Here is a 20011-nt window from a genome sequence, read left to right on the forward strand (position 1 = left end):
GACAAGCTGTGGACCCTAAATATTCTCTAAAAGCTTCCACAGAATTGTAATTTCTAATGTGATGGAAGGAATATTATTAAATAAATGGGAAGTAATCTATTCCCCCAAAACATGATACATCCCTGTCTTACACCATCAAGAATTCCCTTTTTTTTTTTTACTGAGCTTCCAAATGTACTGGGTGTTCTTGTGTATCAGCTAAGAGGTAAGCTTCATTACATTTAATAAGAATAACATCTGAATAAATGGGAATAGGATTACAGCCTAAAATATTGAAGTGGACTTCACAAATACATGCACTAAGCAATTTATTTTTGAGTGATGAAATTGCAAAATCGTAATCTTTATAATGATGCATTTGCAATGCAATATGGTAAATCTGAATGTGATAGTACTCAGTTATCAAAAATATTCTACAGAAAATATACAGATATATCAACCGCTATCAACAATACTACCTACCTACAAGGGAGGTATTGATGTAGTATTTGCTATCATCACACTGGAAAAAATATTTTCAGAAGTCTACCTAAATTCCATAGCTTTAAAAATTAGTTTAAAATGGACACAAGTCTTAATAGGTTTGCTTCCATTTCTTTTTAATGGATATAATGTATCAGAAACCTCAAAACTCATATTTATTTGAAAGCAAAGTGTTTATCCACTCATCTAAACCAGTTCAGCCTTTTATTCTGTAAGAATTCCAAATCTTTGATGAGAATAATGATTCCAATATAATTCATTCCTGCAGATACAGGTCTAGAGAATGGGTGGGTAGGGGGTCCTGTTTTCAAAAAGTTTGCAGGTGCAGCCTGGATGCTATTTCTGCACATGCATTTGCTATTTCTGTTTCTGAGTGTCTGACATAAGTAATTTTTCATAAAAGGGTAGTTACCTCACATGAATGTTACCATATATAACATATCAAGTCTATAAAATGCACAGCAGCTAAAGTTTAAGTATTTCTCTGGTTTAGTTTTTTTAAAAAAAGTAAACTATATGGGCAATCTTCTTTTGACAATATTAAAAGAAATGATAAAGCCATTCAAAATCCAAAATATTAGTGTATTAAAAGACAACAGAGGGAGAGAACAACTTGGGAGTCTCTAGGCTGGATCCTACTACACTGTGGAACTCTTCTTTATTTCAGCTGGTGCTTGTGCAACAAGTGTTTCCCAAATAAGTTATGTCCTATACTAATTAACAAAGTTTAAATGTCAACCAAAGGTTCCAAATATTCTGTCCCTATTAATAAACCCAACAAGCTTGACTTAGTAAATATATAGTTGCAGGCACAACCTAACAATAGTTACTTGCATGTATCTTCCATAACTCTTTGTTAAAGGATACAACATTTGGTTTAAATACCATAAAAGTCAACAGTTGACCATCAAGAAATAACTGTGTAATAGTTTGAAAAAAGTTCTTCTCCTGGACCAATGTTTCGAAGAGCTACCAAAACCACGCATCTCAAGGGCCTGCAGATTGAACATTGGGGAAAAAGAAGTCCTGATTATACACTGATTTTTTTTATAACACAAGCAATTTTTGCTACATTATAGTCCTGATATATCCTGCTTGAAATATTTGACAATGCTTAACTATTTAAATTATTCCAAAAATATTCAAAAATATAAACTTCTCACCTCTCTATTTCATGGCTGTAGTTTATGTTTGGAAGATACTGTTTAAATTCTATAGGAAAACATTTAGGTATGTTGAATTCCTGATAGCATACATTTGCTTCTTTGTCTGATGGAGAAAGAGAAATACCTTAAATGAAGAAGAGATGCCTGCACATTAATATGCTTCTAAATTTATTCAAGTAAATAATCCCTTTGCCACCTAAGCTCTTCTGTGAAGATGGCTATAGCCATGCAGAGGTAGTTTTATTTATTTATCAAATTTATATGGCTGCCCATCTCACAAAAAGTGACTCTGGGTGGCATAGAGAGTAACATTTGAACTGACAAAACCTTACAGACTACACTCTCTTTGATGTCGAATGAACCTCCATCATTTGTAGGAACTACAAATGGAAACCCACTGACAAATTAGTATTTAGACAGACTGACAGCAGGCACAGCAACTTCAATTTTCAAATCTAACCAAGGAGAAAATAATGGCCTTACCAGTTGAACAATTATTAACATACTGTCCCACAGCCAACGGATTTTGCACAGCAGTTGTAAGCCAAAAGACATCACACATTTTTAAAGGACCAATTTGATCTCTTTTGCTGCATGACCTGAATGAAATTATAATATTAGCCACAACATACAGTCTATTTTGATTGCTTCTTGGGCAGTTACAAATTGCTAGAGCTGCATTACTCAACACCCAAGATCCTGTTCAATATTTGTAAAGTGGAGCTAAATATCTATTTCCACAAACTGTAGCAGAGATAGTATGATACCAATGACTTTTTAAAAAGATTCTTTTAAATTAAAAGATAGGGAATTCGCGTGCTGTAAATCTGCATGCTGCCGCTAGCATCACTAGTTTTTCAAGAATATCTCTGAGCCCCCATCAACTCCCTAGTATTATCAGAAAATAAAACATGGAAAGTGAATGCAGTTCAGTACTTTGTTTGGAAAGATGACTTGCTCAGGAAGAAGCCAGAGAGAGAGAGACCATCTTGGGAGGCTGGAGGAAATTAGCAACTATGCCTTATTGTATAGATTAGGTGTCCATTTTATGAATCGACTAAAAATGTTAAATGTCCCTAACATCAGGGACTGTATCAGAGGTCTGATAAACAGAAAACAGAACATCAGTTTCAAACAAGACCCTACACATAAAGTAGCTTAGGGCACTTCTCTGCCACCATTGCTTTTGTACCTCAAACCCTCAAACATGTATTGAAGCCAACCTGTGACTGTTCTGCTGGCCTCAAAATGTTGAGTGCAGGCAAAACACAGCATGTGTCAATCAGCATGTCCTTCAGATGAAGAGAGTGCAAGAAACTGTATTCAATTAGTGCCCTACTCTGTACTGCCACTCTGGTCTCTCTCCACCAAAAAGGAAAGAAAATAAATTACAAGAGCCCCTGCCCTTCTATAATTTTAGTATATGCTGTAGAAATCAATACAAACAGCATTTTCTCCACCAACTACCTATTAGCAGTGGTCTTGGCCAGAAATTGCAGCATCAGGAAGTATGTGTGCTTTGTTTGCTTGAATGTTGACACACTTAACACATACAAACACAAGTAATTCAAGTCACTTTATCAAAACCCTACTGATTATTGACTGATTATGTGCCATCAAGTCTGTGTCAACACTTAGTGACCATATAGATAGATTTTTTCCAGGAGGATCTGTTCCCAACCTGGTCCTTCAGATCTTAAAACAATGCACCCGCTGCCACTGTAACTGAGTCCATCCACCTAGCTGCTGGTCATCCTCTTTTCTTTCATTCAACCTTTCCCAGCATTAGAGCTTTCTCCAGAGAGCTTTCTCCAAGCTTCGCATAATGTGTCCAAAGTCAGATAACTTGAATCTAGTCATTTGTGCCTCAAATATTTCCAACTTTGGCATTCCAATCTTCAATCAAAAGCAGCACATCTTGTTTGCATGTTCTGTCAACTTCAAATTAAACTTGTTCATTAAATACGTCCTCTTCTGCATCAGTGGTTGAACCATAAACTTGGATGATGTCATATTACAGGGTTAATTGATATTAATCAGTTATCGATTGCATAATAGCTAAGTACTATATTTGCTGTATCTTTCCCAACTATGAAACCAATACCATTCCTTGTTTTTCATGTGAGGAGAAAAAAAAATTGATCTTTTGATTAAAGATTCTAGTCCATCTCAATTCACTGATGCCTAAGATGTCAGTATGTTGTTGATTCATTTCATCTTTCAACTGTGTTGAACTTTCCCACATTCATTCTTTGTATGTTCCATGTTCCAATTATAATTTGCAGTTTGGGATTTTTTTTTCTACATGGCAAGATCAGCAACTAGATGTCCCAAAGGCTTTAATCTAGCCATGTCATAAACACCATTAATACTCTGAAAGATCCTCAGCTCTTCCCCAGTAGCATGTTCAGTGCCACCTGACCTGTTCCATCATCTAGCACTATATCATTAACCATTTTACCTTTTATGTCAAGATGGTTTTCTTAGTAAAGCACAGGAATGATTTATCATTGCCTTCTCCCACACTGATGCCTTTGCCATCACCACTAAAGTGATCATCTGCCTCTGGCATCTTCCTATATTGCTGTTGTCCAATATAGGTGCCTGCTTGCTTTAGCTGGGTAGCTGTCATGCGCTGCCTACCTCTGAATAACGTTCAGACACTGGTTTGCAAAGCAGGCTCTGGTTTATTTCAGGGTAGGTACAACGTTGGTAGAAAAAAGCTGAGAGTGACAGGAGCGCGCCGGTGCGGGGTTTAAATACCCCGCGCCGGTCAGCGCCCCCTCGCTCTCGGTCACGTCACCCCCCTTTGTCCCATGCGTTGCCCTGCCATTGGTTGAGGGTTTCCAGGATCGCCCATCCTCAGGTTTTCAATCTTCTGCTGATTGCTTTCAGCTGGGCGATCCCCGTTGCATTGCCGCTGATGGCTTGGGTGGCTCCGTGATCCGTTTATCTATTGTTTGTTAGCCGTTAGTCGTTGTGGGTTGATGGCTACTTAACTTGTACCCCTTCACCTATTTCCTTGTCATTGTCATGAGTGCCATTGCGCTGATGACTTTAGCTCAACGGCACTCATGACATACTGCCCCCTTTCCGAATAGTGTTCTCCCCCGGGTTTCTGGGTTTTCCCCATGGAGCTGTCAAAACGCCACATTTTTTTTTTTTTTTTTTTTTTCAAAGTTCCCGCCGGAGTGTTTGTCGCCCCTCCCTTTGCTCCTCCCTCTACCACGTGCCTTCCCAGGGTGTGTCCATGGTGCGCATGCTCGGGTTCTGACCTGGCGTGCGCATGCTCCAACCACACCCTGTTTGTTTGGCTCAGTTCGGCGAGGCGAGAGGCGTGGCTGGTCGGGTGCTGCTCAGCTCCAGGTAGGGCCCTTCTTTTCTTATTTAGAGTGCGTCGCCTTTGTTGTGTCTCCTGGGCGTTGCCCCCAGGTTGCCCTGTTGACTTGCTTGCCACTCCCCCGCGGCCGGGGGGCGGGGGGAGGGTGCTGGCGATCGTTTGTCACCACCCCGTGGGCCCGGGGCGGGGGGAGTGAGTCCCGGGGGGGGGAAGGTCCACCCAAGTCGCGGGCTTGGGGGGGGCCCTTTCCCTTGGGGCACGGGAGGCGGGGGGAGGCCTGCGGGGGGGGGGTTGGTTTTGCTGACCTTGATTGCGGTTTGTCGGGGTATGCCCGGTGAAATGCTCTGGTCAGGTCAGGCGCGTTAACATTGTGCGCCGCCACCCATTCCGGGTGGGGGAAGTGTTTCCACCTGACCAGATAGTGTAGAGTTCCTCGTTGCTTGCGGGAGTCGAGGATGTCCCTGATCTCGAAGTGGTGTTGCCCGTCGATCATTAGCGGTGCGGGCTGTGGCGTGCTTGGGTGCCATCGGGAGGTGGTTGCCGGTTTTAGGAGGCTGGTATGGAACACCGGGTGGAGTCTCCGGAGGTTGTGTGGCAGGTCCAGGCGTATTGCTACCGGGTTCACTATTTGCGTGACTCGGAACGGCCCGATGTACTTAGGCCCCAGTTTTTTCGAGGGTTGGGTTGACTTTAGGAACTTGGTGGAGAGATAGGCCATATCCCCCGCCTGGAACGTCGGTTGTTGGCGCCGGTGCTTGTCGGCCTGCTCTTTGTAAGCAGCCTGTGCCTCCTTCAGTGCCGCCGTGATTACTGGCCATGCTTCCGCGATCTTCCGTCCCCAGTCGCTGGCGTCCACCTGGGGTTCCGGGGGTTGAGGTAGCTCCGGTATGGGGACGAAGTCGCGCCCCGAGACTACTTCGAACGGGGTTTTCCCCGTGCTCGTGTGGACGGCGTTGTTGTATGCGACTTCGGCGAACGGGAGCAGTTCAGCTCAGTCGTCTTGGTGGTAGTTCGTATATGATCGTATAAATTGCTCTAAGGTGGCATTAAGAACCTCAGTGGCTCCGTCCGTCTGCGGATGCCAAGCCGTAGACAGGGCCTGTTGGGTCCCCGTCAGCTTCAGGAAGGCCCGCCAGAATTTGGAGGTGAACTGTGTGCCCCTGTCGGTCACCACACGTGCGGGACATCCGTGTAGCCTGTACACGTGGATGAGGAAGAGTTTGGCTAGTTGTTGTGAGGATGGGACCGACGTGCAGGGGATGAAGTGGGCCTGCTTTGAGAAGTAGTCCTTCACCACCCAAATGGCCGTTTTCTTCTGGCTGGGTGGGAGGTCCACTATAAAATCCATAGAGATTTCCTCCCATGGGCGGGAGGGTTCTGCCACCCGTTGCAATAGCCCCGCGGGTTTGCCTGGTGCCCGTTTGGCCCTAGCGCACGTTGGGCAGGACGCCACGTAGGTTTTTACGTCTCGCCTGAGCGCGGGCCACCAGAATTGGCGCCGTGTTAGGTGTAGGGTCTTGAGGAACCCAAAGTGTCCCGCTTGCTTGGCGTCGTGTGACCTATGCAAGATCGCCTGGCGTTGCGAGTCCGGGACGTAGATTCTGCCTTCCCCCCATGCCAGGTCTTGCGCCATTGTTACCTTGTCGGGGTTTGCCAGGAACCAGGGGTCGGTTTTGAGGGCGGCGGCGAGGTCCGTGCGCATTCCCCCTGGTAGTTGCGGTTGCCTTCTTTCCGTCGCCGGTTGTCCCGCCGTCGGCTGCGCCGTAGCGTCGAGCTGCCTCCGTGCGCCGCTTCGGGTGGTCACGGCCATCCCCAGTTGCGAGGCGGATAGGACCGTCCCAATGGTGTCTGGGGCGGGCTCTTCGTCTTGGGGCAGCCGGGAGAGGGCGTCGGCCAGGAAGTTCTTCTTGCCCGGCATGAACTTCAGCTGGAAATCAAAGCGGCTGAAGAATTGGGCCCATCGGACCTGTTTTGGGCTAAGGCGTCTAGGCGTTCGTAGGGCCTCGAGGTTCCGGTGGTCCGTCCAGACCTCGAATGGTTGGGTGGCTCCCTCGAGTAGGTGACGCCATGTCTCTAGTGCCGATTTCACCGCGAAGGCTTCTTTCTCCCAGACGTGCCATCGCCTCTCTGTCTCGGAGAACTTCCTTGACAGGTAGGCGCATGGTTTCAGGAGCCCCGTGGAGTCTTTTTGTAGCAGGATGGCTCCCAGGGAGAAGTCTGAGGCGTCGGCTTGGACCACGAACGGCCGTTCTGGGTCCGGGTGCGCGAGGATTGGCTCCGTCGTGAACAGCGCTTTCAGCTTGTCGAATGCGGTCTGGCACGCGGGAGTCCAATTCAGCACTGTGCCTGGGTTCTTGGCGCGTCGGGTGTCCCCCACCCCTTTGGTTTTGAGGAGGTCCGTTAAGGGGAGGGCTATCTCAGCGAACCCCCGGGCGAAGGACCTGTAGAAATTCGCGAATCCCAGGAAGCTCTGTAGTTGCCGTCTGTTGCGGGGCCGCTCCCAGTTTAGTACCGCTTCGACTTTTGCGGGGTCCATTTCGATGCCGTCCCCGGAGATTCGATACCCCAAATAGTCTAGGCGCTCTTTGTGAAACTCGCACTTTGTGGGCTTTGCATAGAGCTGCGCCCTTCTGAGCTTGTCGAGGACTTGCCTGACTAAGGTTACGTGTTCCTCGTATGTTTTTGTGTAAATAAGGACGTCGTCGATGTAGACCAGGACCCCTTTAAACAGGTGTTCATGCAGTACCTCATTGATGAGCTGCATGAACACCCCAGGGGCCCCCGCGAGTCCGAAGGGCAGTACCTTGTACTGGAAAGCGCCTAGGGGGCAGTTAAACGCCGTCTTCCATTCGTCCCCCTCCCTGATTCGGATGCGATAGTACGCCTCGCGCAGGTCCAATTTGGAAAAGACTTTGCCCGTGGACAGGTGGGCGAGCATGTCCTTCACCAGGGGTAAGGGGTATTTGTTGGACAGGGAAGCCGCGTTTAGGCCCCGGTAGTCGGTACAGAGCCGTAGGGTCCCGTCTTTCTTCTCTCGGAATAAGACGGGGGCTCCGACCGGTGAGCATGCTGGCTCTATGAATCCCCTGTCTAGGTTTTTATCGATGAACTCCCGGAGGGTTGCCATCTCCTTCGGGGTCATCGAATAGATCTTTGGTCTAGGTAGGGGGACGTCGGGCAGTAGGTCGATCCGGCAATCCGTCTTGCGGTGGGGGGGTAGTTGGTCTGCCTCTGCCTCTCCGAAGACCTCGGAGAAGTCGGCGTATTGTTCCGGTAGGTCTGCTGTGGTAGCGGCGTTGTCTTGTGTGGTCGCCTCCGCTCGTCCTACCGTGGGGTTGCTTTTGCCAGCTGGTACTGGTGCTCGATACTCGCCGTCGCCGAATGTGAAGGTGCGGGTCGCCCAGTTGATCCGCGGGTTGTTTTTCGCGAGCCATGGCATCCCCAGGACTGCAATGGGCCGTCCGATGGGCGTGACTACGAACGATGTGCGCTCGGTGTGAGTGCCCATTTGCAGGGTGACCGGCTCGGTTTGTAGCGTGGCTGGTTTCCCTCCCGCTGTAGAGCCGTCCAGCTGGTGGAATGCCAGCGGCGTGGGGAGGGGGAAGCAGCGGAGGTCGAGTTTGGCGACTAGGTCGGGGTGGATAAGGTTTTTTGAGCACCCCGAGTCCACTAGTGCCGCGGCCGTGGTGGCTCCGTTGCCGGCAGAGAGTTGAATTGCTGCCAATATTACGGAGCTTTTGTCGTTTCGTTGAGGTGGTCCGCGTTGCTGTCCCACCGCCTGCCTCGCCACGCGTTTCAGGGCAAGCGGGGAGCATTTCCCGCCGGCTGGTCGGGGTCGGTATTGTCCTCTTCTCCCCAGTAAGCGTCCCAGCCCTCTTCCGGTGTCGCTGTGGCCACGGTCATTCGGCGGTGAGGGGGCGGCCCCGGGTTGGGTGGTTTGGGGCTAATTTTCGGGGCGGGCTTGGGCGCGCTGGTCGGCGGTCGGTTGGCGAAGCAATCCGCCGTCTTGTGCCCTACTTTGCCACACCTCCCGCAGGGCTCCCGGTTGAACTTCTTTTTTGGGTATATGGGGCCGGCCATCCCCCCGTGTGGTGCGGGTACCTTTTTCCCGACGTAGTTTGTGTCTTCCGTGGTTGTCATAAGGAAGGTGCGGTGCGCGTGTTCGGCTTTCCCCGCGAGGTGGATCCACCCGTGTAACGTTTCTGGGTCGTCGCGGTAGAGGGCCCATTGGAGAACGTCGCGGTTGAGCCCCCTTTTGAAGATTTCCAGCAGGGTGGTCTCAGACCAGTCGCAGACTTTTCCCGCGAGGGCTTTGAACTCCAGGGCGTAGTCAGGGACCGTGCGTGTGCCCTGTTTAAGTCTCTGGAGTGCGCTTTTCGCCCGTACTTTAGCTAGGGGGTCTTCGAAGTAGTTTTTCATCTCTTTGATGAAAGCAGGGAAGGTGGCGAGGGCGGGGGAGCTGGACTCGTACAGTTGGACGTACCAGTCCGCCGCCCTGTCTTGGAGTTTGATCGCCACGGCGGCGATCTTGTCGGCCTCGGAGTCATAGGAGTGTCCGTGCCTCCCCATGAACTCCCTAGCGTTGGTAACGAAAAACGAGAGTTTTGAGGGGGTCCCATCGAAGAAGATGGGGAAGTCCTTTGGGGCCCGGGCGTTTTGCGCGGCCCCGCCTCTCGCTTCCCGGGGTGTGGTGTCGGCCGCCTGTGCCGTCTGCTGGCTCTCCGCTGGCCCGTGTGGGTTCGGTGCTTCGCTCGGGGTGTGGGCTTGTGCGGGGACGTCGTTGGGTGGCGCGGGGGGCATAAGCGCCTGGAGCATGGTCCGGAGTTCCGTCAGCTGAGCCCGCATGGCCGCGAGTTCAGCTCGTGCCTCCTCGTCCACAGCCCGCGCCGCCGCTGGGGCCGGTTCCGTTGGCGCGTCCTCGGGGGTGGGGGGTTCATCGTCCCTCCGCCGCGGGTCCGCTTCCTCCTCCGTCTGATGGGTGTCTCCGTCGTCCTCCTCCGTGTTGAGCACCGTGGGGCTGTCGCTCCACGCCCGTTGCTGGGGTGCGATGTGGGGCGCGGGGTCCTCCGCTGGTTTCGGAAGTCGTGCTGCTCCCTCCCGCGGTCGGGTTGCCTCCGTCGCCATCTCCCCTTGGGGTTGGAGCTGAGGCTCGGGTCGGGTGGGGTGGGCGTCCATGGCTCCGGGAGTCCGCGGTGCCTCTGGCCTCGGTCGGTCCTCCTCTGTCTCTTGCCGCGCGGCTCGCCCTCCTGGTCCGCGCCGTTCCGGCCTCATCTTGCTGGTCTTCTCGCCGTCTACTCCTCCCGCGGCTCGTTGTCGTCCGGTGGGGCTCGGCGAGGCTGAGTTTATGACTCTCAGCTTTATGTCATGCGCTGCCTACCTCTGAATAACGTTCAGACACTGGTTTGCAAAGCAGGCTCTGGTTTATTTCAGGGTAGGTACAACGTTGGTAGAAAAAAGCTGAGAGTGACAGGAGCGCGCCGGTGCGGGGTTTAAATACCCCGCGCCGGTCAGCGCCCCCTCGCTCTCGGTCACGTCACCCCCCTTTGTCCCATGCGTTGCCCTGCCATTGGTTGAGGGTTTCCAGGATCGCCCATCCTCAGGTTTTCAATCTTCTGCTGATTGCTTTCAGCTGGGCGATCCCCGTTGCATTGCCGCTGATGGCTTGGGTGGCTCCGTGATCCGTTTATCTATTGTTTGTTAGCCGTTAGTCGTTGTGGGTTGATGGCTACTTAACTTGTACCCCTTCACCTATTTCCTTGTCATTGTCATGAGTGCCATTGCGCTGATGACTTTAGCTCAACGGCACTCATGACAGTAGCTTGGTGACCTTCACATCTTGGGTGAACCTGCTGGGATTATGGCACACACTCCTGCAATTCTTTGCTCATCCTCCCATGAACAATCTCCTGCCATGATGAGGTAGTACGGCAGGACTTGGGGGAGGCCTACTAATTAACCCATATAAAAATAGTTATGGTAAGATTTTACACTCTTCGCAAGGTGATACTGATGCTCTTCAGTATCCTCAGTATCAGAGGAAAGACAATACAAACAATGCATGTTGGAGGACAGTCAGGATTATAGAAGAACCCTGGCTGAGTCTCAAAGGTTGGTTATATATCTAATATCCTACAATAACCTATCCAAAATGCATCCCCCAAGAGCAAATTTCCATAAAACACTGATGAGGCCCAAGGCACCTCATGGGGTTGCTGTTGTGGGGAAAATGGGAGAAGGAAGGAGTATGAGGTATGTTCACCACCTTGAGTTATATATAAATAATAAAGGTGGGATAAAAATATAAATAAATAAATCTCATTATAACCTGGGTGAAGTAAAAAAGCAAAGGAGACAAATAATGTACTGCAGCTGTCTCCAAACTTCAGGCAAAAAGTACAAGTAGTCCTTGTTTAGCTACCACAACTGGGACTGGCAACTTGGTCGCTAAGCACCACAGTTGCTAAGCGGAATATCACATGACTGCAACAACCTTACTTCCCCTTCAGTTGTTAAGCAAAGTGCCACAGTCGCTAAGCAAAAAAATCACATGCCCGCAACTTACAATTTTACTTCTGCCTTCTCTATTAACAATCATGTGACCATGGAACGCTGCAACAGTTGTAAATCGAGGGTTGGTCACAAAGCTACTTTTTTTACACCATCATAACTTCAAACAGTCACTAAATGAGGCAGTCCATAGGCGAGGACTACCTGTACTCAGGATATGACCCTTTACAAGAACATGGAAGCACTTTCCATGAAGCCTGGATACCTTAACTGTTAGGTCTTTGCATTACCAACTACAAGGGCACTGAAAAACAAAACTTCTGCAAATCCTTAAATCACTAAATTTGTACTTACCTGAAGCTTGAATATATATAATTTTGTATGAAGAGGTCAGCTTTGGAGCCAGCAAATGGGGGTAGTCATGTACATCAGATGTACATGATGTACATGAAAGTGGATTTTAACTCAGAATGCTAAGGGCAAAAATTTCCAACAAGGGGCATCCACGATGGAGGCCAAAGCCTCTAAATTGGTGGGTGTTGTTTGCACTGAATTCAGGAGCTGTGAGGCAAAAGTTCCCATCAACAGAGAAATTAGACCATTCATAAAAGCAGCATTTCAAAGCACTGGAAAAGAAAGTACCAGCTACTACGGAAGCCTAAAGTTTTGAAAGGACAGTCCACTTTGATGAAGATTCAAGTGAAGCAGCCCCTCAAAGGATGACCTTCTCTCTTATAAAAACTGATAAAGACATGGATACCAGATGGAAACCAGTGCTCTGAAATTTTGCAGCCCCTAAAGCAGCCTTTCTCAACTTTTTGACCCTGGAGGAACCCTTGAAATATTTTTCAGGCCCTGGGGAACCCCTGCACATCCAGGCTCAAATATAGGCCAGAAGTGACAAAATTATTATATTCGTTTCATGTTTATATAGGCATTAACAGTGTTCTTAAACTAAAAATATAGAATGAAATTTATCTCTTTAATGTGAAGTTGCCGAATTTGAAGTAATTTTTTAAATAAATTGTGATCTCCCAGGGAACCCCTAGTGACCTCTTGCGGAACCCTAGGGCTCCACGGCACCCTGATTGAGAAACCCTGCCTTAAGTTATAAACAAAAGTACATGACTCCCCTCATGTATAAGAAGTAAAATTTCCCTGATTGGTGGATGGTTCTGACAGATGTGTGGATGCATAGGCTCAACCAACTCTCCGAGCTAACATGTCTTTGCTTCCCACTTTGTCTACCCAAGCCTGCTTGAGACCTCTTGATTATACCCTTGGATAAGAAGTGTTTACATGGCATAAAACGTTAGGAATAATAATGACTTGCTCTTTACTTATATCACTATTTACTTCATGCTATCACTTCTTACCTGTATATAGCCTTTGAGATTCCCCTATTATTTCCATCAATAAGTACACCATCTATACACCTAAATATAAATGGATTGCCAATGGATTGAAAAAATATGGGTTCATGATTTTCATAGACTGTGCCTGTTGTTAAAAAAAGCAGTTATTTTAGATTCTTATGTATATATTTCTTAGCTATTTGTAATGAAAGTAGATATAGCTATTTTTAAATATTCAGCAGAACAAAATCTTACCTTTTGTTTCAATAGCTTAACATTCATAAAACTTTGACATGGATTAAATAGTGTTTTAGTTTATTACAACTGCTGAATCACACCTATCTCCAAGGAGTTTAGTACATGATTTGTGAGATAAGATTAGGCTGAACAGTAACAACTATTCAAGAACTGGTTGAATAAGAATTTGAACACAGGTTCCTGCAGCTGAAATGCACCATGTCACACTGGTTTTATTTTACACAGGGCATGATATACGAAAGGCTGATAGGTGCCACCTCCCCACCCCCCTTGAAAAAAAAGGACTACTGAGCTGGTAATGGCTGCATAATAACAGGACATTTTAAAGAGTGCCCTATTTAAAAGAGTACATACTCTTTTAAATATATATATTTAATATATATATATATAAAATATACTTCCATACCAGGGTACATTGATACGACTGTTCCTTCTGGAACAAACCCTTTTGCCACAAAGACTCCTATTCCAGCCGAATCCAGTGAACTGCGTTGTCGAGTAATGCTGAATCCTAACGTATTGAACAGAATTTCTTCTGGATTAAGGGCTCTTTGACTTTCTTGACTGTTGCATAGTGCTTCAGATATTGTTTTGGACTGCACTGAGTGTATTTCTGGATATTTTGATTTAACTTCTGGAATTACATTCAGAAGGAACATTTGTCTGTTCAAGTCATTTACAAATAAAGATCTAAATGTTTTCAATAACATTTGAAGGACATCTTCATCAGAAACTATTTTGTCCTTAGATGCTTCTGGCACAAACCGCAGAGTCCTGAAGTAAGATAGGAGGAGAAGATACCGTAAGTACAAGGGCTGTCATGGTTTGAAATGCAATGAATTTGTAGGGGAAGGGGGCATACAAAAATGTTTTTTTCTTTTTATAAGAAAGTTTCGTTAAATTGTTGATAATCATTATAATTTCAAAAACATGGCTATTGTGATGTGAAACAGACAGGCAGGTAGATAGACTGGATGTCCATTCCCATACATCATCTAAGTCCAGGAATCTTAACTTGATGCTCCTGGGCACCTCTCAGTGTCTGCATTTCCCACCCCCAACCCCTGCAACCTTTAACAAAAAAAACGTCTGGGATGGCTGGTTTGGAAAAATGGTTTGGTATCACATCTGTCTTGTGCTGAGATTCCTAGGCAAGTGACTGACTTGCTCTCTCAATGGCTTGTGTTTCTGCGAAACAGGTGCTGAAATTACTGCCAGAGGGGGGGAAAAAAGAGAAACATTTTCTCTTTTTATTTAATAAAACATTTTATTTTGTTTTAGAATGAAATAGATGCATTTACAGTTGTACAATTTCCAATTAGCTAAATTGTGACACCTGGCCCTCTTTACTTTCTCTAAATTACAAATGTTAACAAAGTTACTAGCCATATAAATTAATAATAATAATTTATTAAATTTATATGCTGCCTGACTCCAAGTGACTCTGGGTGGTTTACAATTGTTAAAACATTTTTAAAAAACAAAGAACAATACAGAAAACATAACAACAGCACAAGGCAAAGGGACAACGATGGCAGAGGGGAACAGAAAGAAAAAAAGGGGCATCAATCGTCTTCTCCAAAGACCTAGTTGAAGAGCCAGGTCTTTAAGGCCCTTTGAAATCCCAGCAGGGTGAGAGCTGTTAGAATTTCAGGAGGAACCACATTCCAGAGGGCAGGCACTGCTACCCAGAAGGTGCTTCTGGGGTCCTGATAGGTGGCATTGTTTAATCAATGAAACCCGGAGCACGCCAACCTTCCCAGACTGAACCAATCAGGCAGATACTATGGGAGAGTCATGGTCTAAGTCAATGTGGAAAATCATGGCCTAAGTCAATGCATATATTAAAGCAGCATTGCAACTTGCCTGTCACTTGCAAGTGAGTATGTCCCCCTAGTGACTAGAATTCACAGATGTGAAAATACAATCCCTGGTCCTCTTGGCATGCATGAGATGCTCTTTTATCCCTCTTCCTGCTCTAAGGAGATACTGATGAGAAAGCAATGCCCACAAGCCATATGGTAGTGTACTTCTGCTGGCTAAACAAACATGCATACCATTCTCCCTGGGTCTCCATTCCTGGGAGTTTAGTTGGCAGATTATGACTTTTAATTTGTATTTAACAAATATCACCTTTGCCTTATATTGGGGTAAAGTAGGGACAGGAATCAGTTCTGCTGACAACATATTTCAAATGAAGAAGAGACTTAACTACTCACTAAAATCTTTCTATCAGACTAATGATGACTGGATGAAGAACTAGGATGTTATAGGACACACCCCTGCCCCGCCAACTTAAAACTGGTATTTGTGATGAGCATCCCATATAATTTTTTTAATAAAATACAAACTCTTTCCTAAATCTCAGCTGCCAGCATTAGTATCCTAATAAAAATTATCTGTGTGAGAGAATATAAGGCTGTGATTCCTTAGAACTTCACTCAGTATATTAAACCAAAAGTTTACATCTTGATATACCTGTTAGTTTGCAAGGGAACCAAGAATCAATTTAAACTTACATTACTCCAGACACCTATTTATTATTACAGAAATCGCAGATACAGGTTGGAAGGGACAGCCCAATTAAATCACATGCACATTGCAGTCAGTGTAGAATTGTGCTCGTACATCATATTCAGAAATGCTTCCTTTTGAGCTTTAATTACTCTTCAAAGTAAACAAGTTACTCCATAGTATCTATGAAGAGACTGTGTACCTTTACCCATCATATATACAGACAGACTTTGAGGACAAGATAAGCAAAAAAATGCGTATAAAGGAAATAGTTTTTTGAAAAAAATTGTAACTCAAGACCATTTATTTCTCTTCTTGATAAATTCTGGTTTATTTTAAGTAAGAGGCAATCCAACTCTTAAAAATTGATGGCCATTCTATTGCATTATTTAAAATAAGGTAAAAACATGTTGCTGTGAATTACAAACCACAGCAGGAAGCTACCTTTTGTAGCTGTCAGCAAAAATTTTGCTAATAATGTTAGTACTGAGATTTACTGCAGGTGTTGACAAAAATTATATTTCTTAATGAGAGGAAAATGCATTTTGATTCTAGATATAAACAAATACTATGAAAAAAACCCCAGTGAGGATAGGTTCATGCAATATGTTTACTGACTTAGCTCTTTTCTGAATACAGTAAGTACAATACAAATTAGGGCTGCCATATTTGGGAATGCAACCATCCACATGGCTACAAGGTGGCAGCAAAGAGTTACAGGAGCAGTGATGGTGATAAGTCTTTGTTGTCATCTAATGGTTCTCCAGATTTTTGGAGTCCAGATGTTGTAATTGAACCATAAACCAACTACATGAGCCAAGGCTCTAGAACAGTCTGTACTATTAAAAAAAATATCAAATGAGGCATTGTGCATTGTGGATACCCAAGTAGAGAAATACAAAATGCCATCACCCTAATTTGCATAACTTTTCTTAAATTTACCATGAAGAATCCGAAGATCTATGAGTGATAATCACATGTAGTCCAAGGTAGGGAAAATTCAGGATAGACAGATAGAGATTTGTGAGGTCTGAAATAAAAGGACCATCCATGGAAACTACCCTGCCAAGAGGGCAATCTCCATGTTACAATGTCTCCAAACTCCTGCTCTCAGTTCGTTGAATTACAACTACAATCATCCCCAGCCAGTCAAGAGACTGCAGAATACTAATGTGCTAGAAGCATCCTTCACCAGATCGACACACCGAAATCAGATTGACTACATCCTTTGCAGCCAAAGGTGGCGGACATCTATATAGTCGGCAAAAACAAGACCTGGAGCTGACTGTAGTTCAGATCATGAACTTCTTATTGCACAATTTAGGATCAGACTAAAGAGATTAGGGAAGACCCACAGATAGTTAGATATGAGCTTACTAATATTCCTAATGAATATGCAGTGGAGGTGAAGAATAGATTTAAGGGATTAGATTTAGTAGAAAGAGTCCCAGAAGAACTATGGACAGAAGTTGGCAGCATTGTTCAGGAGACGGCAACAAAATACATCCCAAAGAAAGAGAAAACCAAGGAGGCAAAATGGCTGTCTGCTGAGACACTAGAAGTAGCCCAAGAAAGAAGGAAAGCAAAAGACAACAGCGATAGGGGGAGATACGCCCAATTAAATGCAAAATTCCAGAGGTTAGCCAGAAGAGATAAGGAACTATTTTTAAACAAGCAATGTGCGGAAGTGGAAGAAGACAATAGAATAGGAAAGACAAGAGATGTCTTCCAGAAAGTTAGAAACATGGGAGGTAAATTCCAGGCAAAAATGGGTATGATCAAAAACAAAGATGGCAAGGACCTAACAGAAGAAGAAGAGATCAAGAAAAGGTGGCAAGAATACAGTATATGGAAGACCTGTATAGGAAGGATAATAATATTGGGGATAGCTTTGACAGTGTGGTGAGTGAGTTAGAGCCAGACATCCTGAAGAGTGAGGTTGAATGGGCCTTAAGAAGCATTGCTAATAACAAGGCAGCAGGAGACAACAGTATCCCAGCTGAACTGTTCAAAATCTTGCAAGATGATGCTGTCAAGGTAATGCATGCTATATGCCAGCAAATTTGGAAAACACAAGAGTGGCCATCAGATTGGAAAAAATCAACTTATATCCCCATACCAAAAAAGGGAAACACTAAAGAATGTTCAAACTATCGAACAGTGGCACTCATTTCACATGCCAGTAAGGTAATGCTCAAGATCCTACAAGGTAGACTCCAGCAATTCATGGAACGAGAATTGCCAGATGTACAAGCTGGGTTTAGAAAAGGCAGAGGAAGTAGGGACCAAATTGCCAATATCCGCTGGATAATGGAAAAAGCCAGGGAGTTTCAGAAAAACATCTATTTCTGTTTTATTGACTATTCTAAAGCCTTTGACTGTGTGGACCATAACAAATTGTGGCAAGTTCTTAGTGGTATGGGGATACCAAGTCATCTTGTCTGCCTCCTGAGGAATCTGTATAAAAACCAAGTGGCAATGGTAAGAACAGACCATGGAACAACAGACTGGTTTAAGATTGGGAAAGGAGTATGGCAGGGCTGTATACTCTCACCCTACCTATTCAACTTGTACACAGAACACATCATGCGACATGCTGGGCTTGATGAATACAAGGCTGGGGTTAAAATCGCTGGAAGAAACATTAACTATCTCAGAAATGCAGATGATACCACTTTGATGGCTGAAAGCAAGGAGGAACTGAGGAGCCTTTTGATGAAGGTGAAAGAAGAAAGTGCAAAAGCTGGCTTGCAGTTAAACCTCCAAAACAAAACAACCCCCCCGCAAAAAATTATGGCAACCAGCTTGATTAAAAACTGGCAGATAGAGGGTGAAAACGTAGATGCAGTGACAGAGTTTGCATTTCTAGGCGCAAAGATTACTGCGGATGCTGACTGCAGTCAGGAAATCAGAAGACGTTTAATTCTTGGGAGGAGAGCAATGACAAATCTCGATAAAATAGTTAAGAGCAGAGACGTCACGCTGACAACAAAGGTCCGCATAGTGAAAGCAATGGTGTTCCCCGTAGTAACATATGGCTGCCGGACCTAGACCATAGGAAGTCTGAGTAAAGGAAGATAGATGCTTTTGAACTGTGGTGCTGGAGGAAAATTCTGAGAGTGCCTTGGACTGCAAGATCAAACCAGTCCATGCGCCAGGAAATAAAGCCAGACTGCTCACTTGAGGGAACGATATTAAAGGCAAAACTGAAGTACTTTGGCCACATAATGAGAAGACAGGATACCCTGGAGAAGATGCTGATGCTAGGGAGAGTGGAGGGCGAAAGGAAGAGGGGCCGACCAAGGGCAAGGTGGATGGATGATATTCTAGAGGTGACGGACTCGTCCCTGGGGGAGCTGGGGGTGTTTACGACCGACAGGAAGCTCTGGCGTGGGCTGGTCCATGAAGTCACGAAGAGTCGGAAGCAACTGAACGAATAAACAACAAAGAAGCATCCTAATCAACAGCTTCCAGTACAGCTGCCTTAATTTATTCTAAGTAAATGTGAGGATAAATAGACTTAAAAATTAACCCAGATTATAACTGTACAGTTCTTATGGTGATGCTAACTTCTCTCTTAGCAATTCGTTTCCTGGTACATACTATCTCCAGCTAAGGACAGAACCAGATGGTTATGAAGAGGTAAAAATGTAACAATAACCTTTGAACAGGAATAATTTTCTTTTACTTTCTATATCCAGTTTCTATCCTTTCTCTCTTTCTACCTATCATAACTACCAACTGCCTCTTTTTGCTTCTTGGCTGCCTTCCTTAAGAGGAAGTGGCCAATTAGCCTTTAATTCAGCTTCTGCTCAGTCTGACGGGTAGCCGGTCCTAGCATGGGCCACCGCACAACCTGATCCGGGTGCAGGTTGTTAAAAAACAATTTCTATCAGAAAGTGGAAATACTGGTACTAGGAAGGAAGGAAGGGAGGAAGGAAGGAAGGAAAAGAGGAAGAAACAGGGATGATGGATGGATGGATGGATGGATGGATGGAGAAAGGGATAGGGATAGGATAAGGGAAGGGAAAGGGAAAGCGAGAGCGAGAGCGAGCGCGCTTCGATCCGCCTGCAAAATTCCGGACGAGGAGACGGCAGCAATGTTTTATGCGTGCCTTGGCTGCCATCTGCAGGTCCTTCGGAATTCTGCACACCGGATCTCGCAGCCTTTCAGCAGCGCCAGCGAGACACCCGCAAAGGCCCCTCTTTATCGCTCCCCCCAAATGAGGCCCCTTCCTTCCGCGGCCCGGGAGGCAAAGGCGGCCGCGCGCCCTTGCCCTCACCTGAGCTTGTGGCGGAGGTTGAGCGCGATCCAGGGCACGAAGCGGTACTTGTAGGCCTCCCAGCGCCTCCGCAGCGCTCCTAGCATGGTGGGGTCGTGCCCGGAA

The 20011-nt window shown here is 45.9% G+C and overlaps 1 protein-coding gene across 1 annotated transcript; it reads right to left on the reverse strand.

The window, feature by feature from the left end:
- Positions 1-129: 129 nt before the first annotated feature.
- On the reverse strand, positions 130-20011 carry SETD9 (SET domain containing 9). The gene is made up of 6 exons (XM_063295645.1): positions 19907-20011; positions 13516-13883; positions 12873-12996; positions 2133-2248; positions 1647-1752; positions 130-1478 (listed from the first exon to the last, which is right to left on the reverse strand). The coding sequence occupies exons 1-6, from the start codon at positions 19990-19992 to the stop codon at positions 1391-1393; spliced, it is 888 nt and encodes a 295-aa protein (XP_063151715.1). The 5' UTR covers positions 19993-20011; the 3' UTR covers positions 130-1390.

This window comes from Candoia aspera, chromosome 2 (assembly GCF_035149785.1).
Source record: "Candoia aspera isolate rCanAsp1 chromosome 2, rCanAsp1.hap2, whole genome shotgun sequence".
NCBI lineage: Eukaryota > Metazoa > Chordata > Lepidosauria > Squamata > Boidae > Candoia > Candoia aspera.